This window comes from Falco biarmicus, chromosome 5 (genome assembly GCF_023638135.1).
Source record: "Falco biarmicus isolate bFalBia1 chromosome 5, bFalBia1.pri, whole genome shotgun sequence".
NCBI classification, from domain to species: domain Eukaryota; kingdom Metazoa; phylum Chordata; class Aves; order Falconiformes; family Falconidae; genus Falco; species Falco biarmicus.
In genome coordinates this window covers 67,648,881-67,668,920 of record NC_079292.1, presented here as the reverse complement: position 1 = coordinate 67,668,920, position 20,040 = coordinate 67,648,881, and the positions used below count along the sequence as shown (strand labels likewise).

At 43.4% G+C, this 20,040-nt stretch overlaps 1 protein-coding gene across 6 annotated transcripts in view; it reads right to left on the bottom strand.

The window, feature by feature from the left end:
• IQSEC3 (IQ motif and Sec7 domain ArfGEF 3) overlaps nt 1-14,262 on the bottom strand; it is a 106,982-nt gene extending 92,720 nt beyond the window's left edge. For 3 of the 6 annotated variants that reach the window (XM_056341117.1, XM_056341116.1, XM_056341118.1), the window contains exon 1: nt 13,665-14,257. In XM_056341117.1, the coding sequence (XP_056197092.1) occupies nt 13,665-14,152 (488 nt within the window). In that variant the 5' untranslated portion in view covers nt 14,153-14,257. Of the gene's footprint in view, nt 1-13,664 lie in introns of all 6 variants that reach the window. The other 3 variants (XM_056341114.1, XM_056341120.1, XM_056341115.1) reach the window with 2 other exon arrangements.
• Nucleotides 14,263-20,040: the final 5,778 nt, after the last annotated feature.

Genomic DNA, 20,040 nt, shown 5'->3' with positions numbered 1-20,040 from the left:
TATCATTCACATGCCACTTTACCCTACCAATTCCCCATTCAATACATGCACTACACACTCCTCATCCTCCCAACAGCTATCTGGGAATCCAGTGACAGCAACCTTCATCACAGCCTTGTTCTCAGCACTGCTATATTCATATGCTGCCATCGTGGTATAGCTGCCACCTAAACTCCCAGCAGAGCTGTAGAATGGAAGTTTTTTGGGGAAAAAAAGAGGGTGTAACTGCAAGTGAGAAAGACATAAAAGGGTGAGCTAAGTAGCGATAAATAGGAGCTGCTGTCTGGAAGGAGCCAGTGAAGTTTGGAAAGGGGCTCCAAGCTCTTTTCCTGAAGGCTAGTTTCATTCTTGCTGATATCTTTGCAAATGCCACTCTGCTATCGGGAGCCATTCAGGTCCTAACTTTTCTTCATGACTTTAACAAAAGGAGTGGTAGTAGGGAAATGTCATGAAATCGGTCATATTTTAGCGATTTTTTGTGACATATCTCCAACTAGTGCTATACTGGATCCCAAGGGAACAGTTACTAATTGTGCCTCTGGTTAGTGTTCACCTCAGGGAATTCAAAACAGCAGTAAATAAAACCAGAATGGAGAAACAAAAAATAGAGCTGGGCAATAAAGGAGAAAGAATGAGGTCCTGATCTTCTGATGCGCCAAGTCCTTTCAAATGAGGAAATCAGTATACTCCTACAGTACAAGCTGAGAGGAGAAAGTAGCCAACATAAATAGCTCCTTGCTGGGAAGAGAAAGGAATTCCAGAAACATCCAAGGCACAGTCACATCCTGAAGGCATTCCTGCCCTTGTTCCAGATCTCCCTTGCCATCTCTGTCATCACCAAATGCAGCCTAGGTCTACACTGAATGTACCCCTGGATTGTGGGAAATGTATTGAAGTTGTGTAAGAATTCCCAGAGCCTGCCCCCCTCTCATACATGCGTGAGAGCGTGTCAAAGAGCACCCTTCAGGTTTGTAAACACTGGGGTCTGCTCCAACACTGAATGAAAAAACAGGCAGGACGGAGGATCCCTATGAAAGTGATGTCCCCTCAGACTGAGCTGATGAAACGTCACCATCAAGTCCCGTACCAGAAACAGGACAGATGGGGGAAGGCAAATGCTCTTATTACTGGAAATTAAAACCTCAGCCCAGAATCCATTAAGCCACACATATCAGTCATGCAAGAGTTCTCCTTGGATGAGGCAGGAAAAATCTGACAGAGCAAGACTCTGAAACTGCGTGAATTGGTGATTGCATATACTGCTGTGATTGTGTCAGGGGAGGAGGGGATGGAGGCAGCAGAACCCAGTGTGGCTCTGTATTTAATAGGAGAACAGGGAGAGGGAAAATATAGCTGTGGGAAGAAACTACATCTTGCTAGACAGTGGTTTCTGGAGAAGGTACTGTCAACTTATTCGCATGCACAGATGTGATAATTACTTTCCGCTTCCTTAGCTCACATGCAGTGCCTACCTCTGTGGGAGGCTTTTCCTTTTGCTCCCACGACAGGAATATTTTTGGTGTCTTCCATGTGCCTGCTGAGCTTTCTCCCATCAAACCAGACTGAAACAACAGACTATAGACTCTTAACCTACCTTCTCTCACTACCCCTCATCATTCTGTGCAACTCACAATGGGTTCATTGCTTCAAGAAACAAAACACGCTCCAGCATGCATGTGTGGTTTCTTGTGCGTTTTTACTCCAACACATTTATAGCACTTTTTTGCTTTGACATATTTTCTTACTGGACTAGCTGCTTTTGGAAACCTTGCTGGACTTGCATGCAATACACGTCCACAGACTGGACAACCTGAAACCACATGTCTCAATTCCTCCTCAAATTCAATACTCAATTTTACCTCCAGCCTCCACTGCTCATTCTTTCTAATGTACCTGATGCCAATCATGAATAGCTGCTAAGGATTTTTGCCCAAGTTATAGAACTTCAGTTGGACAAACCTCTTCCTAGTATCAAGCTGTCCAGGGAGTGAATCAGATTTCAGGATTTAGAGCAATGTAATTTATGCCATAGAAGTGACCTCATAACATTTAACACTTCTTGTCCTGTTTGTCTCTTCCTTTCAAGACACTGTAGCCTACTTCACAGATCAGAGCCCTGGGACACAGGTTTTACTCTCAGCTTTGACTAGCTGGGTTAACTCAAGCAAAAAACTTTCCATGTCTTTCTCCTCTTCTGTAAAATGAGGACTACCTTTGCAGGCACTGAAGTAGTGATAAAGAATAATGCAGAGGAGACAGTATTATTATTATTATTATCATCACCACCATCATCATCATCATCATCTACTTTTACATGGTATTCCTGTCATTCATCCTGCAGCAAGAGCTTGCCATGGTTAAAGGTGTACTAGAGGAAAAGTTTACACACTTGCTGCACTTTGGTAGGGACATAGGCTAGCGGTATTCCACTTGTGAATAAGTGCTTTGCTTTACAAAGCACTTCAGAAAACATAACATTACTGCACATACGTGCTCATCTCTGAAATGCAGGTGTTTCTGGTGTTAGATCTGAGAGTTGGCCATAGCAGCCTGCAATGAAGCCTTGCAAAAAAACTGCAGCAGAAGAATGGCCCTGATTCCTTAGGGTTTATAAATCATATTACCGTTTATGCTTGAGGTAGTGGGATGTAAATTGATCAGTGAGGATTCGCTAGCATCTCAAACCCATCTCACACAAAAGAAAACAACTTCACAAGAAGAAGACAATGAAGAATGGGGCCTGTTGCCAATTAAGCAGGGATGACAAATTTACACCAGCACATGAACAAGAATAACACCTTTACTCTCTGTGTGTTTAAGTCCTGTGAAGGGACACAGGTGGTCAAAGTCCCCAACATCTAATCTGAAAAAAGAGGTGCTAATGCCAGGCAGAGATATCCTGAAAATGGTGCTGTCTGCAGATACTCCACTGTCCTCTCCTAGTGCTCTGGGTATTTCTTGGAGATCTGCCAGACACTGCCCAACCAGGTTAAACTGTATCGCTTTATGAGATCTAATAAACCTCCCATCCCTTAGTGATAGTGATGAGAACTAGTCACATATACTTTGGGCTACAGTAATGGGCTCCTTCCTTAAGCTCAGGAGTTACCTACTGGGGAGGTGGCTTCAGCCAGATGGTACCCGTTCAGGATAATGATCAGTGTGTGCCATTTATTATTATTTTCTCCTGAGTAAGAGGTTTCATAAAAATAGAACATAAAGCCCTGTCATTCCTTCCCTCCCCCCAGCTACACCAAAGTATCATTACAGTCACACACGCAAATGAACTAGGCATTCAAAAACTTCACAGCCTCTGCAGGATAAGATTATGGGGCTCCTGCATTCTATAGTTTCCACTGGGCCCTTTCCCCTTCCCTTTGTAACTCCTCCCCATGGCCGTCCACTCTTCCACCAGCTAGTATGCAGCTGCATACCCCTGCAGAACCCAGAAGTATGGTATACACTATCTTATAACTGCTGCAGAGGCTTTAGAGAGCATGCAGATGTGCACACCACTGGGATGTAATCCTGAGGCAATGCTCCAGCCATGCTTTCAGGCTTGGGATTTGCAGAGTAAGTTAATATTGATTTAAAACTAGCCTGAAGGTTGCCTTTAGCAGAAAGTAAAGATACACTGTAGATGCCTCTCTTCCTCTTCTTCCCCTCTTCCCCTGTCACCAGTATTTCCTTTCTTCTGCCTACCTGTAAAATAACTTGCTGAAAGCAAATTAAGTTTGGCAGAAGTCTGATCCTTCCCTTAAAAACAAGTAGATTCTTTCTTCCACCTCTGGGAGGCTAAATACCTTTAAATGTCTGAGACTCAAACTCTTTGCCAAGACTTTTTATCCATCAGGGACACAACCTGGTATTCCCTATCTGCTTAGCTGCATAAGAGCCGCGGTAAATGAGGTGATAAAGGTGGCATAATAGTTCCAGTCAGAGCATGTCTAGTGAAGTCAGTGTTTTTGTATTCAGCTTTACAAAGATGAGAAACTCACTCCTTTCTTGGCAGAAACAAGGGACCAGCAGAGGATGTTGCTGCAGCTAACATGGGGATCGGTATTTTCCCAAACGAGTAATAAAGAATTCTTGGGGGAAACATTACAGCAGTTGGCTGTGCCATCCCAAATGACTGCCATGGCAAGTATGCACAGAGTTAGAGTAGGCTAATAGCTAACTCAAACCAAGTAGCTCTAGCGGTGGGACAGAAGTCAGTTCATGAAGATCTGTAACATCAGAAGTCATGTACGAGCGTTACCTCACGTCTCTTCAAATCTGAAGGCACATAATTGAGTTCAGCCACCCAGATTTAGTGAAGTGGTAACTCTTAGACTTACCTAGATTGTAAAATAGTGCAAACTACTGATCAGAGCCATGCAGTCTATCTACACCAGGAGTCTGACTGGATATAGTTTTATTGGCACAAAACATTGTAGAAGAAAACTGCTTGAAAAGAGGTCTTTGGCACAAGAACCAGGGAATGCTCGGAGAAAAGGGAGGAGTTTCCTCAGGTTCTTTGCTAGTTCAGATGAAGGTTACTGGTCCAGTGTGCATGGATATCAGCATGGGCCCTCAGGACAAATCCAGATACTCGGTTACTATGGTGAAAGGGGCCATGTGAGTACCTAGGCAGACACAGGCAATTTACTGGTGTTCTACTGGGAATGGATTTGCAAATTAAAAACCAGCAAATGAAAGACAAGGACATTTGTGAGAATTCTGAACTGACTGTAGAGCTGAAACTTTGCCTGGAACAGCCCAGCAGAGGCAGAAACAGTATTCCTGATAGAGGGGCAAAAGCAAGGAAAGACAGGTTTGAGTTTGGTTCTGTAACTGAAGGAGAAAGAAAATTAATAACTTTTATGTACCTGGAGAGGTACTCCCTCTTTCGGAAAATGCTATCACATATAAAAAATCTGTTAAGAACCTCAGGGCCAAAACCACACTGCTCCAGGAGGCAGATCTGAGGATGTTCCATGGAGTCAGCGCCCACCCAGCCACAGCGAGACCAAGATGCGGGATGCTGAGGCTGCAGGAGATGCTGTCAGAGCAACTCTCCCATTGGAGCAGGACAGTGTGAACCACTTCAGAGGACTGCCTTGAAATCGGCATCACAAACAGATTGACAGCAATGTCCTGAACTTTAATAGAAAGGTCAGAATTTGAACAAATATCCAAAGTACAGCAAAACCTGAAGAAAATCCCAAGCCTCCTTAAGATCCATAACAATTTCAGTGCCAATTTTCTACTGCTCTTGAGAATGACATAGATGCTTTAGTGTGTTTCAGCAAACATAAATGAACCTTTCTAGTAGTTACTGTCTCAGCAGCAGCCCGTGCCCATGCACATGTTGGTAGGTGGATTAAAATGATCCGTCAACTTCATATGAAAAGCCAAGAGGAGCAAGAGACTCCATTTGCCAGTGGAAAACCTCCACCTAGGTGCCCTCTGAATTCCTACAGTAATTCCCCAATTCTTTGTAACTTTAATATTCCAAGACTTTTAAGAAGCTATTACACATAGAACACCAGCTCCGAGACAGGGTCACAGATCTGGAGTGGACAGTTCTGCCATTTTGATGTACTGGTGACCTAATTAAAAAAATTATCTAGGGCTTGGTCTTTATTGCCTGGGTTCCTAAGCAAAATATGTTTTCTGTGACCATATAATCTTTTCCCTTTTCCTTCTATGCATCTGTGTCTCTCACTTTCTCTGTGTGGATGTGTATCTGTGTGGGCTCCTACTTTGTAACTGCAGATCCCACTGTGAGTTTCAACCAGGTCTGAGTGAGTAACAGTGACCCCAGAGATACTAACCTCTAACAAGTCCCATGAAAATAGCTGGTGTGGCCTGACAGAGAGAACTTTCTAGGTTCTCCACCGAGGGTAAGGCTGCCATGTGAACTGAAGCTATCACTCCACACAGAAATCTCTGTGTTGGAGCGAGATGTTACAAAAGCCTCAACACCAGGTGAAGCCTAAATCAGAACTTGTGTCTTGTTAGGAATCAGAAAATATAACCGTGACACAAAGCCAAGCTTCATTAGCTCTGCAGCTCACAGACCCCCTTGTTTTCAGTTAGAAGAGTGCAGGAAGGATAAGGTTTGCCATTTGTAATTTCTTATTCAAAATCACTCTAATTACACCAAAGTGTCCACTCTCAGGTGTGACTAATTATGGAAAATATTGATCGCCTCCTATCTGCCTCAGCTAGTGCAACTTCAGAGCAGAAAATAATACCTGATCAATGAGCATAATCTTAGCAAAAGCAATAAAAATAATACCTGTAAAGCCGCAGACTGAGGGTGCATGCACAGGGTAGAGAAAAGAAAAAACATTATCAAACAGACCAAATATATCTTTATAACCCTGCAGCAACAAAACTCCTACCACTTTATATTAAAATACTGTAAGAAAACATTACAAACCTATTATATGAAGAATCAGAATGTTGCTTAATGGTTTTCCCATTGTTCACTGTTATTTCTGTGATGACTTGCTATTGTCAACACTCATTTACACTAGTGGATGTACGTGTATTTGTGTGTGAGGACAGAGACACAAAATCTGGTACAGATCCTCAGGTGATGTAAATTGTCGTGGCTGTATTGACGTCAGTAAAGATACACTGATTTCCTCCAGCAGACGATTTGCTTTGCTGTATATAAAAAGCATAGAAACTAGATGCTGTTTCAACTTTGCTCTTAGACACTTACTGTAGACAAATGCCCATGCAAATATATTCTCTCTTCTATGTACAAATATGCATATTGCCTTGCAGTACACATTGCAAATAATGACAGGAGCTTTATGCTGCTTCCTATGCTGAAATTTATAAAAAGGGTCGTTCCTGATCTATCTGCCCACTCTAATCTGAAACAATAGATCTCAAACTGCTTTGCTACAGATCTTCAAATACATAGAGATGAAAGGGACTGTCCAGCATCACAAGTCTGTTAAAAATAAATTCAGGAGGAATTAAGCTTTGATCTTAAAACTGTTAGTCCAATCCTCTAAGAGATCTTAAACAGCCATTGGGCAGAACAAATCCAATAGGCAAGACTCTCATTTTCTCACCTAGGGCTTAGCTAAATGAAATGACAAACTCTAGAATGGACGAATACAATATTACTAGTTTGTTTCAAGATACACCTCTTTGAGGGAAAAGATGTATATCTGATTTTTAAAAATTGTATGAGAAAGAAAGGGAAAATGGTCACATTTCAGGCTCTGTCTTCAAAAATTACTCTTTTCTTTTTTCTTTATTTGCTTTTATATGGTTCCATGGAATGTAGACCAAGTAGCAATCACAGGCTACTGGTAATTTTATAACAAATGAAATATTTTCCATCTGTTAAACGGAGAAACATTTCTGGCTTTCTATAATGTTTTCCTAAGGGAGAGACAACAAAAGGTTTCATAACTGAGAATGGAAAAAGAGAAATAAACCACTGCTGAACTAGAAAAGAAAGGAGAAAACAGGCAACCTAACAAGGCATTTATAGGGAAAATAACAGGAAAGCAGAAGATTAATAAACTCCACATACAGAAAGATTAAGGGAAAGAGAGTAGCTCTTTTTTACTGTTTTTACTTGGATTGCAAGGCAGAAGGGAAAAAATAAAACTGGGAAATTTCTACAATCTGTCTGTTTGTCTAAAGGTATTTTGGCTTGCAGAAGTGTACTTCATTTTATCACATGAACACTTTTTTTTAATTAGTAGGTAGAAGCCATAATTAACAGAAGACCAGTCTTTGAGCTGACAGGCTCTGGTCTGGCACCATCTAAGGACCAGAATTGCATTCCAAGGCTAGATTTCTCTGGCTTACTCTGACTAAAAGTGCAAATGATTTCAAGTATGGTGTAGGTGGGAATGTGTACAGTCTATGCCTCATATAAGTAGCCACTTTCTGGATGCATAAAATGTATGAACCATGTGTAAATTGTATATTCCTGTGTGCGCATCATTTTATGAAGGACATGGAAGCATCAGTTGCTTGTTTCAATCTCAGAACAACGGATGTCCTTCCACACTGTACATACTGCAAAGAATGGGACAGCCAGCCCAACAGTCACCTGGCACTGAGTCCCTGGCAGGAATTCTCAAGGGCATTGTTAACACCTATTCATTTGGGACATTTTTCCATTTATACCTCTTCCAAACAGCCATGCATGAATTCTTTTGAATGCTAACCGTGTTGCGTTGTGAGCTCATTGCTCCAAAAGCCCTCTCATAGAGCCTTACCTTGGATCTGCCCAGAAGTGACACCAAGTGGGCCAATATGAAGCATATAGAAAAAAGGTACCCTTGCCACCGAGAAGAGCAGCCTGGCTGCAACAGAACATATAGCTGAGTGACATAAAAATATCACCATTTTATCAGAAAAATGAAAAAATGCATTTGCATCCCTCCTCATTTAAGTATTAAAACATTCACCTTTTTTGCTGTTGCTTTCAGCCCTTGATTTCTCTTGTTTAAACGATTGGTATGAGTCTTTGTTACTCCAGGTACTGCTCTAACTGGGCTCAGGACACAGATACACAGATAATACCTGTCCAAAGCACCACTAGGCAGTATTTCACACAGATTCCTTGTTATTACTTCCTGATGCTCCCATCCCACCAGTGAGATTTCCTATAACATTATTTTCAGACTTGACACTGTGCTGCTCTGGCCAGGACCTTACACAGCATCGCATTGGGGTGCTATCCCTGTGGGTGGAATTCCTCATGCCACCTTTACTCAGCAATTTTGTACCTAGAACTTCATTTTGAATCCTTCCTAAGCTGAGACCTTTGCCTTCTCTCACTTCACCTGTTATTTCTTAAATATTATTGTGAATCATTATTTCCATATTTCTCTGCCTGGGATTTTGCTGGCCCTGATGTAGATACAACACAGGTGTGTTCATGTCCAACTATGTCTTAGGCCAATTACAGTGTGAATGGAACCAGTATGGATATATCTTTAAATGGGATGTAGTCACAGAGTCTACTTTCTTTTTTTCCTCTCATTATGCTCTTTATTTCAAAATCATCTAAGCAAGGCTTTAGCATCTACGTAGCTATGCCAATGCAAACCTCTGTCATTCGAAACCAGCTTACAGCACTTGACTCCAAATAACTTTTGATGCTGAAACGGTACATTGCTAACAGGGTTTTGCAGAACCCAGGGCAGCACCAATGAAACTGTTTCTGGTATGAAAGCTCAAAGGAGTTAAACCCTGAGACAGGCGGGGGGAAATCTGAAAGAATGAAAGCAGACAGCAAATGTAGCATTCTGTGTGTGCCCACAGTGAAAGGAATGGGTATCTGGGGTACATAAGCCATTCAGAGTTGTTCCGGTGGTCATTTTTGGTTTTGGGGTTTTTTGTGTTTTGGTTGTGGGTTTTTTTGCTGGTGCAATGCGCAAATATAGCAAAATATGTTAATAGTAAGCCATAATATTTATAGTTATTGTTAGTATCCATTGAAATAAGTGGGATTTTGTCAATGCCTTTACCCTGGAGATAATCCATAGAATAGAACATTAATGCATAGTTTAAAAGAAAAATTATGGAAAACAGCACATCTGCATATGCAATTCATTTTAAATTTATATAATTGAGCTTTTGAAATTAAACAAAAATATAGCAAATAGCCTCAGACCACAACAACAACTAAGTGACTAACATTGTCCCTTTAACATTTTAAAACTTCCCTCTTTACTAAGATAAAAAATACTGTCCTAAACCAATACAAAATAAAATCATTTTCAGCACAATGCAAATCCAAATGAACTTTAAGACCTCTGGGAAAATGTGATTTTAGAAAATTTCCTCCAAGAATTCTAAAAGTTTGTTTTACATGAGGAGATACCTTGTAGAGCAAACACAGACTAACAATTTAAAGGCAACACTTAGTTTCTTTATGTCATGCTAGACAAATACTGTTTCTACACTTTGTTTTCACTGTTAGTGATGGTTAAAAGAAGACTTTAATGCCACTTAAATACAGAATGTTTGTAAATTGCACCCATGTCTTTTGATGGAAGGAACTATAACAGATTATTACCTATTATTCTAATTGTATTTATCAAAGTGAGTTTTCCAAGTAATACATGGGCTCAAAAGCTAAAGTCCTTCCATAGGCAGAGCTCCTACTGAGAGTTTCACTGATAAAAAACAGCAGGATTTGGGCCATTTAGACTTAATCCGCTAAATTCAACCCTGTGGCACTTCCCTGATACTTAACAAAGGGTACTGGGGATTGGCAAAGAAGGTAGTATTTTGATAAAGAAGGGAAGGAAAATTTATACTCACAGGATTTGATGACACTTTGGGATGGTCCCTCAAGACAAGAGGCTGCCTAGTAAGGGTGATCTAAGCTATGCTAATTTGGCAACCTGTATTTTTGAAGCAAAACATTCCATGACGAATGACCTTATTTTTTTGTTTTTAAAGCTGTGAGGTGCTTATGCAATAGACTGCTAAGGTAGAAAGAGACAGATGCCGCGGAATAATAATCAGCCTAATTCTTGCTGAGAAGCTCTGCAAAAATCTCTCTTTGCCTCTCCTTTCACAGGTAAGCTCAGTGCTACTTTTTTCACACAACAACATGCAGCAACAATTAGTGAGCCTCCTCATAACTCAGGAATTCTTCCCTTTCTAGATATGGGCTTTGATTTGTTCCCTTTTAAAATTTAGGCGCTTTTTAAAAAAAAAAAAGCTTTAAAGAAAGAAAACTTACCAGTTTTTTAAAAGGTGGATGACAAAAATAAGACTGAACTTTTCTTTAAAATAATTGAGATGCTTCATTTGTTTTTAATTCCAAGCCCCTTACAGAAGACTGCCCCAGCTGACAAGAATAGCCACATGTGTCCAAAAGCTAAGGTCTTCACTTCTATCCAGGGACTGAGGTGAGTTGGGCTGCGAAAAAAACCTCAATCCTGACTCAAAATGAGCAAAATCCCTGGGCTGTGTCTGAGGTGAGAAGAGCCAGCACAAGTACACTGAAACATGCTGCCAGAACCTCCTGTTTTATGAGAGGCAGAGGAAATTTCATTACTGGGCAGCGAGAGCCGGGCACTGCCCAGGTGCTGCTTTAACCCTTGCTTTCAGCCACCGCATCCTGACATGCTAAAATATCCTTTCTGTTCTTGTTTAGAGTGGCCATTTTCTGTAGTGAACAGCCAATTCCTATGTTCTTGGCTAAGAGAAAAAAAAATTAGGTAACACTGAATTTCAGGGTTTACATTAGAGGGAAAAACATGTTCAGGCACAGGGAGGAAGGAAGACAGTGCAGATACCTATTCTGTGTAGGTATTAAAGTATGTCCCCTGGTGTCACACAAAAGCAAAAATACAACTCTCGGGTTGGCGACCTGGATCATAAGGGATACTGGGCATACTGTCAATAGGTGATGAAAGATTCCCTGCCCTCCACCCAAGTTGCCTTTAAGTTAGATTCTGCAGTCTCTTTGATTTCCTTCTAACAGAGATGAGAGGATGAAACCCAGTACATACAATCAGTGGGGGGAAAAAAAAGAACCTGCAGGAGTGAGAAATGTAGACTGTTTTGCATTCTCTGATATTTCCTTTTCTATACAAAGATTTTGGTTTGCCTAAGCTATAGAAGGAAACAGAAGCAGTCTATTTTAATCTTCCTGAGTGAAGAACACTGCAGGGATTGCTCTGTTATCCCCAGCAGCAGCCCTGACTTTCCACAAAAAGGCTCCAACCATCCATCCGTCTATCTATCTGAAATACAAAGATTATCGTATGATATACCAGTGATCAGCTGTGTTCTTAATGCACTTCTCTTTGTGCATTTTGGTATGAAGGAAAAAAAAAAATCCACAATTCTTCTCCCAATCAAACCCCACCACAAAAAATGCTCAGATAAGGAGGAGGCATTTAGACTTATGCATAGAAATTGATTCTTCGGTCTCTGTAATGACGTATGTTAGAAACTCTGTTCAGAAGAAAGGAAAGCCCTTGCCGATACGATGTTTCTAACAGAGCTTTCACTGCAGGGATTCACTATTGAAAAAACAATGAGGTTGATTATGCATTTTTAGATGGGTTTCTTACTGTTTTGACTTCAGTGACTTAAATTATGCAATTCTGGATTTACACCAATCAGCATAAGTTCAGGATCTGGCCCTACATCTTTTTAAAACTCCACCTATTGCATGATGAATAAGGGCCAGATCCTGCAAATGCTTACTACCTGTATTAATTCTCTGAGTAGCCTTACTTCCTTTAAGTTGTGATTGCAAAATTGAGTCTTACAGCGCAGTATTTTAGATATATGTATCTACCTTGTGGGATTCAAGTGTGCCTAGATCATACATATTCCTTTAATACTAATTTCTTGCCTGATTTTCATAGAATCATGGGACAGATGCTTAGCTGTTACTATGTGGTGTAACTCTACTTACACCATCTGAAAAATCCAGCTTTCTGTTGCAGCTATGCTTGTGTATTCAAAACAAGCATGAGAGAAAGGTCCCTTTTATTTCAACTGTCAAAAGAGACAAGGAAGATGTTTTGGGCTATCCAGTGTGCTGTGTACTTAATTTGTTTTGACATCACTATAACCGAGAGAGTTCATTCTAGGAAAGAAATTGTGATCTAGTTTCACTACTTATATTAGCTTCCTTCTTACACAAAAGAAGCCACATCAGAAAATATGGTCATTCTCCTTCTAACTTCACCAACTCTGGCTTTCAACCAGAAAACATTCCCCTGCTTTCAAAGTGCCTAAACAAAGGAAATTACAATACTGCCTGCAGCTGTAATTACCAGCTGGTGAACCGATGGCATATACTAGATACACAATCCAAGAAAATGTTACTTTCAATAGTAGCCTCTTCCAACACCTATAGTGCTGGAATGCTCATCCTTGTTTACTATACATGCATGCACGTAAAGCATTATCAGTATTCAGTACTAGTAGTCATGCTTTCTCCACTGAAGAGGAAAGACCAGCAAAAAAATACTTTGTCCTTTTGAAGAGCTGGATCTGTGTCAGGTGCCACTCACCAAAAAAAGAAGGAAGAAAAAAAAAAAAAAAAAGCAGACAACCCACACACAAGTGCAATAAGCATCCTAAATGTCAAACATATGTACAGCAGCTGTATCTCTATGGACATATATACATCATGTGCGATACAATGCATACCCTAGACTCCTTAAATCAAGGCGGGCAGGAAAATCCCAGCTCATTCCAGGGATGATGTGGGGGTTTTGACAGATACCAGCGACTTAAGGCAAACAGAAACTGCCACAACGCTGCCGTCCTTTGCAAAGCTCCCTCCTGCCTGGGCTAAACCGCACTCATCTTTGATCAAAGACTTATTTATTGGTGACAGCCGATGAGGGCACGGCCGGGTGCGAGCACCGCAGGTGAGCAGCCCGACGGGCCCCGGGCACCCGTACCGAGCAATGAAGGCGCTGAACTCGGGGGCAAACGCCTCCTGCACGCAGCAGCATCCTGGCTCCTCTTCGCGCTCTGCCCGCTCCCCGCGAGCATGCATGGGGGGGGATTCCCCACCCACCCACCCACCCACGGTCCCTCCCGGTGCAGGGCTGCAGGGGTACGACCCGACTGCCCCCGGACCCGGGCCCAGGAGGCGCCCGCTACGCGCCCGCTGCCCCCCTCCGCCCCCTGCCCCTCTCACTCACTCCGGTCTCCGGCTCAGGACGCCTTTGCCGATGGCCTGGGGGGTCTTGTGCTGGAGCAGGGCGGCGCAGCAGCCCTTCTCCCGGCCGTCCTTCTCCGCGGGGTGCTGGTGGGGCTGCAGGGGGGCGTGCTGGTGGCCGGCAGCGCGGCCGCCGCCGCCGGGGCCCGCCGGTGCCTGCTTGCCCGGCGGCGGCGGCGGCGGCTGCGCCGGGAGCTGTTGGTGGTGCTGGAGCGGGTCGGGCTGGCCCGGCGGCGGGGGCTGCTCGGGCGGGGGGCCCTGGGGCGGCGCGGGGGCCGCCGGCGGCTCGGCGGGGGCCGGCTGCTGCCCGCGGAGGCTGCGGTTCTCGGTGCTCAGCTCGTCCAGCCGCCGCTCCAGCTCGTCGATGCGCTGGCGCTGGGTGTGGATGAGGCTCTGCTGGTTCTGCACGATGGCGGTGAGCTCCTTCAGGTAGAGCACGGCGCGCACCGGGTTCTCCAGCAGGCTCTCCATGCCCCGGCTGCCGGCCCGGGCCCCCCTGCCCGGCCGCCGGCGCTCCGGCGAGAGCGGCGCGGGCTGCGGGGAGGCGCCTCGCCGCCCCACGCGCACACACACACGCGCGCGCGCGCGCGCACTCACCCGCCCGACCAATGGCCGCTCACTCGCACGCCGCGCGCGCGCTCTCGCGGGAGGAGGCGGGGGGGGAGCGGCTCGCGCGCCTGCCCCTGCCCCCGCGCGCCACGCACGGCGAGGCCGGGGGAATGGGAGCGGGGCGGGGCCGGCCGCAGAAGCTCCGCCCCCCGGCCGGGCCGCGCAGGCGCGGGGAGGGGTCAGCGGGACGGGGGCCGCGGGGGGGGTCCCGTCCCGGAGCGGGGCGTGGGCGGTGTCTGTGCGGGGAAAGCCGGCGTTTGTGACGGGAAAGCCGGCGTGATGGTGTCCCGCCGCCCGCTTCCGCGCCGGCCGCCTCTGGGTAGTGCCGCCTCGCCCGCGGCAGAGCGGCCGGTGCTTGAGGGGAGCCCTGAGCGGGAGCCGGGTGCGGGCAGTGCCAGCCGGGCCCAGCCAGGCCCCTCTGCGGCGCCCGGGGCGGCCTCTCCAGCACCCGCTCTTCTCCCCTCCCCGAATGACACTCTAGGTGCGGCTGTTCTTTTATTTCCAGGGCGACTTAGTGATTTGGTTTTTTTTCTCCGAAGTGGCTTGAATAGTGGTGGCTGGTTTTGTCCGCCCTGTTGATAACGGTCCTGTTTTCCCCTTACCTCTTATAAGGCATGCGGAAGGCCGGGCTAAACCTGAACCTGGGGGAAGGAGTTACTGGGGAAAATGGATGTTGGAGGAGTCTGCTGCTTCCTTGCAAGTTTGTCACTCCTTTGAGTCTTCAGTGTCGTTTAGGCTCTTTGGAAGCAAAGTAGGGATTACTGCAGAGTTTTGCTGGGAGGTGTGGGGGCTGTGGATATAATACCACAGAAGTGGCAGGCAGGGCCTTTGTTGTTAGGCTCCGTGCATGTTTCCTGCGTTTCTCAAGAAATACCTTCCCTTGCTGTTCCTCATCCACAGTCTTCAGAGTTCACAAACTTACAACCTTAGTTCTGGGAAACTATCTGTGTGCTTTTTATTATTCACCAATAAGTAACCTGGCTAAGGGGAATAAACTTACTTTCAGGAGCTCCTGTGTAAATCCATTAAGAATTTTGATGATTTCCATAGAGGCTAAAAAAGCAGTCTCCTTTCCAGTCAACTGCAGGTGCTGAAGATGCAGGAGGTGTAACGAGCAGTCAGACCTGGTTTTAGGCAAGCATGTCAGTAGATTTGATTGAGCACACAAAAGATGCAAGGCCACAGAACAAAAAGTAACTGGTTTTAAGTAGGTGAATTTGAACATAGAACTACTCTTGTTTTGCCTTTTCAGATCAGCAAAACCTGCACCATAGCAAAGAGTTCCTGATGTGAGGAACCAAGAAATGTAAAGGAGAATCTCTGTTTCAGATGAGCTGAAAGGTGTATTTCCAGTCTTTTCTGTTCACAGATAGCCTTGGGAATGTAAACTGATGCAAACAGTATCACCAGGATTAGAAGCTGTTCACAAACTCCTAAAAAAGAACTGCTTATTCACAGTTCTCTTGCAAGCACTGAGATATGGCTTTGGGGGATCATGAAACACTGCCATATGTCCCCTGAGTGTTGGGGGAAGACCCCAGAGTGAACTCTAAGGAGCAAGAGCATTCACATCCCACGCACTTAAGATTTTATTGGAAAGTTTTAGGAGACACCCTCCTCTATGTCATTGCCTAGTGTGTCATTGCCTTAATGTTTTGTGACAGGGGATTGACTGAGCAGGAACTGGCATTATTTAGCAAGGAGAGGGATGGTTATAGGGGAATGAGAAAAAAGGCAGAAGCAGAAAGACAGGGGAGGTGAAAACACCTAAGCTATATTTGGGGAAATGATTGTTTGGGAAATTGTGCTGGTATGCTGTCTCCTTTCAGAGGCAGTACTGAACAGCATAATTTCAGTCTTGCCTCACAGAAACAGAGTACAGGGACACCGATGGAAATAACATGTTTTTGGCATAATACATTCTGTGAAACAACAAGGGATGGCCATGAATATGCTCAAATAGGTACGTACACACACCCAGAGCCACCTCATCCCTATTAGGACAGACTTCAGGCGGAGATTTTTTTATCCTGCAGAACAGAGGAGGCTGGTTTAACTCTTAAGGCAAGCCTTGTGCAGTGTTTCATCTTTGCAGTGGACATCACATTCCTTTCCAGCTCAGCTGGATAAAAGCGATGAAGAAATAAGGGTGATAGACATCATACTGGCCTATCCAGGTATGGTCAGCCAGGTTGGGGTGTGTATTCTTAAGGGAATACTAACTATAAAGAAAAAGTCATCCTGGTTTGGATGACTGGGGATGGGGCAAAACAGCTTGGGAAGTCTTGAATGCCTATCAGAAGATGTGACAGAAGATGTGACACACTCCATGGAGCAGACGTGATGTATTCACAGTTTCTGCACCTTTAATTTGGTTGACCAGCCTCAATAGCCTAGTTTCTACTAATAAATCTTTGTCATAAATTAAACAGAGACCTACAGCCATGGATTGGTAAGCCAAAAACAAGCAGGCTAGGAGAATCAGAAAGCAACCTGTTTCCTGTGAGGGTGTGGTGACTGGTGGACCAAAATGGTAAGACCAGCGCTGACCTTCCAGGTTCCTACAGAGAGCATTTGCCAAAGGAAAATGAGACAGAATGCTTTTGTGCCTACCATGAGAGACTGTGCAAGGATCTCCTTACAAAACTCCAAGCGGTAATACCTCTGTAATAAGAAAATTCAAGGAAGACGGTGTATTTGTTCAGGAGGGATCTGCAAGGATATAACAAGAAACTGAATGTCTTCTTTCACTCAATAAGCAAGAATCCTGCATAGCTAGGAAACACCTCCTCTTTATCCAGCCATCATTGTGTCCCTTCGATTATGCTGCTACAATACCTAGCCTCCATCATTTGCAAAGCTCTGAGCGTTAGTGAAGTAAGCTTTACTGTTCTATGGAAGGTGAATGGTAGGATTGCAGCCATCAGAAACAGGGCAATAAGGACACAGAGTGGTTAAATGACTTGTCAAAAGCCATGCAAGAAGCCTGGGGGACGATGTATCTCTGATTTCAAACATCTTTGGCATTTAGCCCAATCTTCAGGACATTAAATACTGCTGCTTCTCTCTTTAGGAGAGATGATACCTAGAGAAAAACAATGATGAAGATAAGAAAAGTATGAATTCTGTTAAAAATTATTTTTGCCATAGATAATTTGTTGTTATTGTATTTTTCAAAGTCCTGAGTCTTTTCAGTCCATTCCAGAAAAAAATTAATGAATAATAATGGATTAAGTATGTTATTATGGAATAAAGTGCTTCCCTTATCCACTTAGCAAGGTACTTGGGCATTGCACAGACAATTACAAATAAAGTGCAGCAGTCATAATTAAAGTAAGTATGCATTATAAAAACAAAACAAAATGCAAATGAGTCAGGCCCCAGGATTTAATGGAAAGGTCTAATACTACAGGCTTTAACTTTATATTTATTTAGCTATTGAATTCTGTCAGAGTAGAGTGAACGCATAAATAAGGGTGTACTAATAAGCATACATGATAGGGAAAGTAGTACCTTATTCACGTATTTCATTTGCAGAAAAAATTTCACTGCAGAGTGTTCTTGTAACATTTTCTGAGAGGTCCTAATCCTACTTTAATTTGCAACAGTTCACTGAAACATGATGCAAACAAATCACTCCAGCCTTTTGACAGGTAGAGACTTCCCGTGTTTTAACACGTGAAATTCTGTTCAAGGCACTTCCATCCTTTCAGTTATGCTCTATCTCTTCTGGACAGGAGCTCCCCACAGTAAATCCAGTCAGTCTTCTTCCCACTTCATGCATTTGACCCCATTCTCCTCCACCTTCCATGCCCAGGCCGTGCAAGGTAACTTTCTCCTGGTAATTCAGCATCCAAATTCCCACCAGTTTGAGATGCAGGGCATACAGCTTAGGTTCCCAGCTATGATTTTATGGTCTTCTTGTCATAAGCTTATGAGCTTATGCTAAGGTTTTTCGTACTTCTATAAGGTATTTGTTTCAATTGTCTTTCTTTTAGGAGGAGAATTGTGTACAAGCATATCCAAATACAACAAAGATTATTAGTATTCAAGGTCAAGTCCTTAGTACTCAAGAAAAGGCAGATTTCATGCTGGTCAACGCACCTTAATTTACCTAATATTTTCTCCCCTGCTTCCTGTCTCTCAAAACCATGGCAGAACCTTGAGTGAAATCCCCATAGCCAGAGTTTCCCACCAGATGTGTTCTCATCCAGTTCTTAAGAAAAATGTACAAGGAAGCATAACACAAATCATATTAAAAATACAGAATTAAAGATGGGAGGGAAGAGACACAAGGATCACAGTCTTGTGTTGCCACCTTCCATTCTGATTTCTGGGGGAAGATGGGGCGTTTTCAGCCCCACCTGGAAGTTAGCAGCTGCTTCAGTAGAGATTCTCAGAACTGCTTGCAAACAGCCTACAGACCAAAAAGAATCTGCAGGAATCAGATGAATAATTTCAAAATAGAGGTTAGAATCAAGACAATCACAATGTACTCATGCATAATTCATGGATGGGGGAAAAAAATCTGCATCTCCTGAATGCTTCTTTCACTCACGCTTCTTTCACTTGAGGCCTCATCCAAAACTATTCAGATCAATGAGAGATGTTTCACCATCTTGAGTCTAAGCCAAGTCACTATCTGCTTACACCTGTTAAACAGATGGATAAAATGAAGCTAAGACCATGTAAAGTGTGTTGCCCACAATCATGTAGGATGCCACTGAGGCTCTGTAATTAGAAACTGTTGGAATCAACAGCAGTGCTTTCTCTGCTTCAGGTGAGCACTGAGTAAAACCAAGAGGAGTTCTCTGCTACCTTCATCCTTAGTCCTGCACCTAAAAGCCCGGTGGTATGGTCTGCAGTCCTACCTACATTCTTTAAACTGAAATCTGCAACAAGGTGAATTCCCTCTGTCGTCTTGGGGCTGTTGAGTTGTTAATTCATAGGGATATCACAACATCAGAAGCACAGGGAAAATATCTTGTTCTATAAATGAAACGTAAAGAGCTGAGATGCGGTAAGGACAAATACTTCAGATTCTTTCTATGTTGGTTTGGGGTTTTTTTCTCTTCAGTGGAGTATAGCTAGGTTGACATATAAATATTTTAAAACAGCTGCTCATCAGGGAAAAGGTACAAATTCTGTATTGTAGCTTTAGCTGCGATGTGTAGTTTTGACACATTTTAAAATCTTGACTGTATTTGAACTGTGCTATTGGCAGCCTTGCATCATTTACTGCACATTAAAAGGAATCAAGGTCCCTCTTTAGAATGCACATTCCTTTTAATGTTGCTAAATGTTACATTATCTCCTGTCTTTCTCATGAAATTAAGCTTTGACCACTTAATTGATTAATTCTAGAGAGCAAAAGCTACACAGAGACATTTTCTTCAGTCAGTCAGGTTTTTGTTTGAACTGACAGTTGTTCAGTCCTTTGTAAATACTGCAGTAAAATGAAAAAATGAAATATGAGGTTGATTCTCTAAATCTTATCTTACTAGTTCTACTGAATTACATGGAGATTTTCCGATGGGACAGGTTTGTGTAATCTGACCTTGCATAAGCTACACAGAAAAAAAGCGGGGGGGAGGGAGGGAAATGGAATAATGTTAAATCTAAACTCATAGTCCAACTAGAAGGTTTTTCTGCAATGTCAGAGATCAAATACCGTCAAGAAAACAGAAAACATGAGCAAACAGGATACATTTCAGCTAAGGCTACAATATACCATTTATCTGATGAGCAGC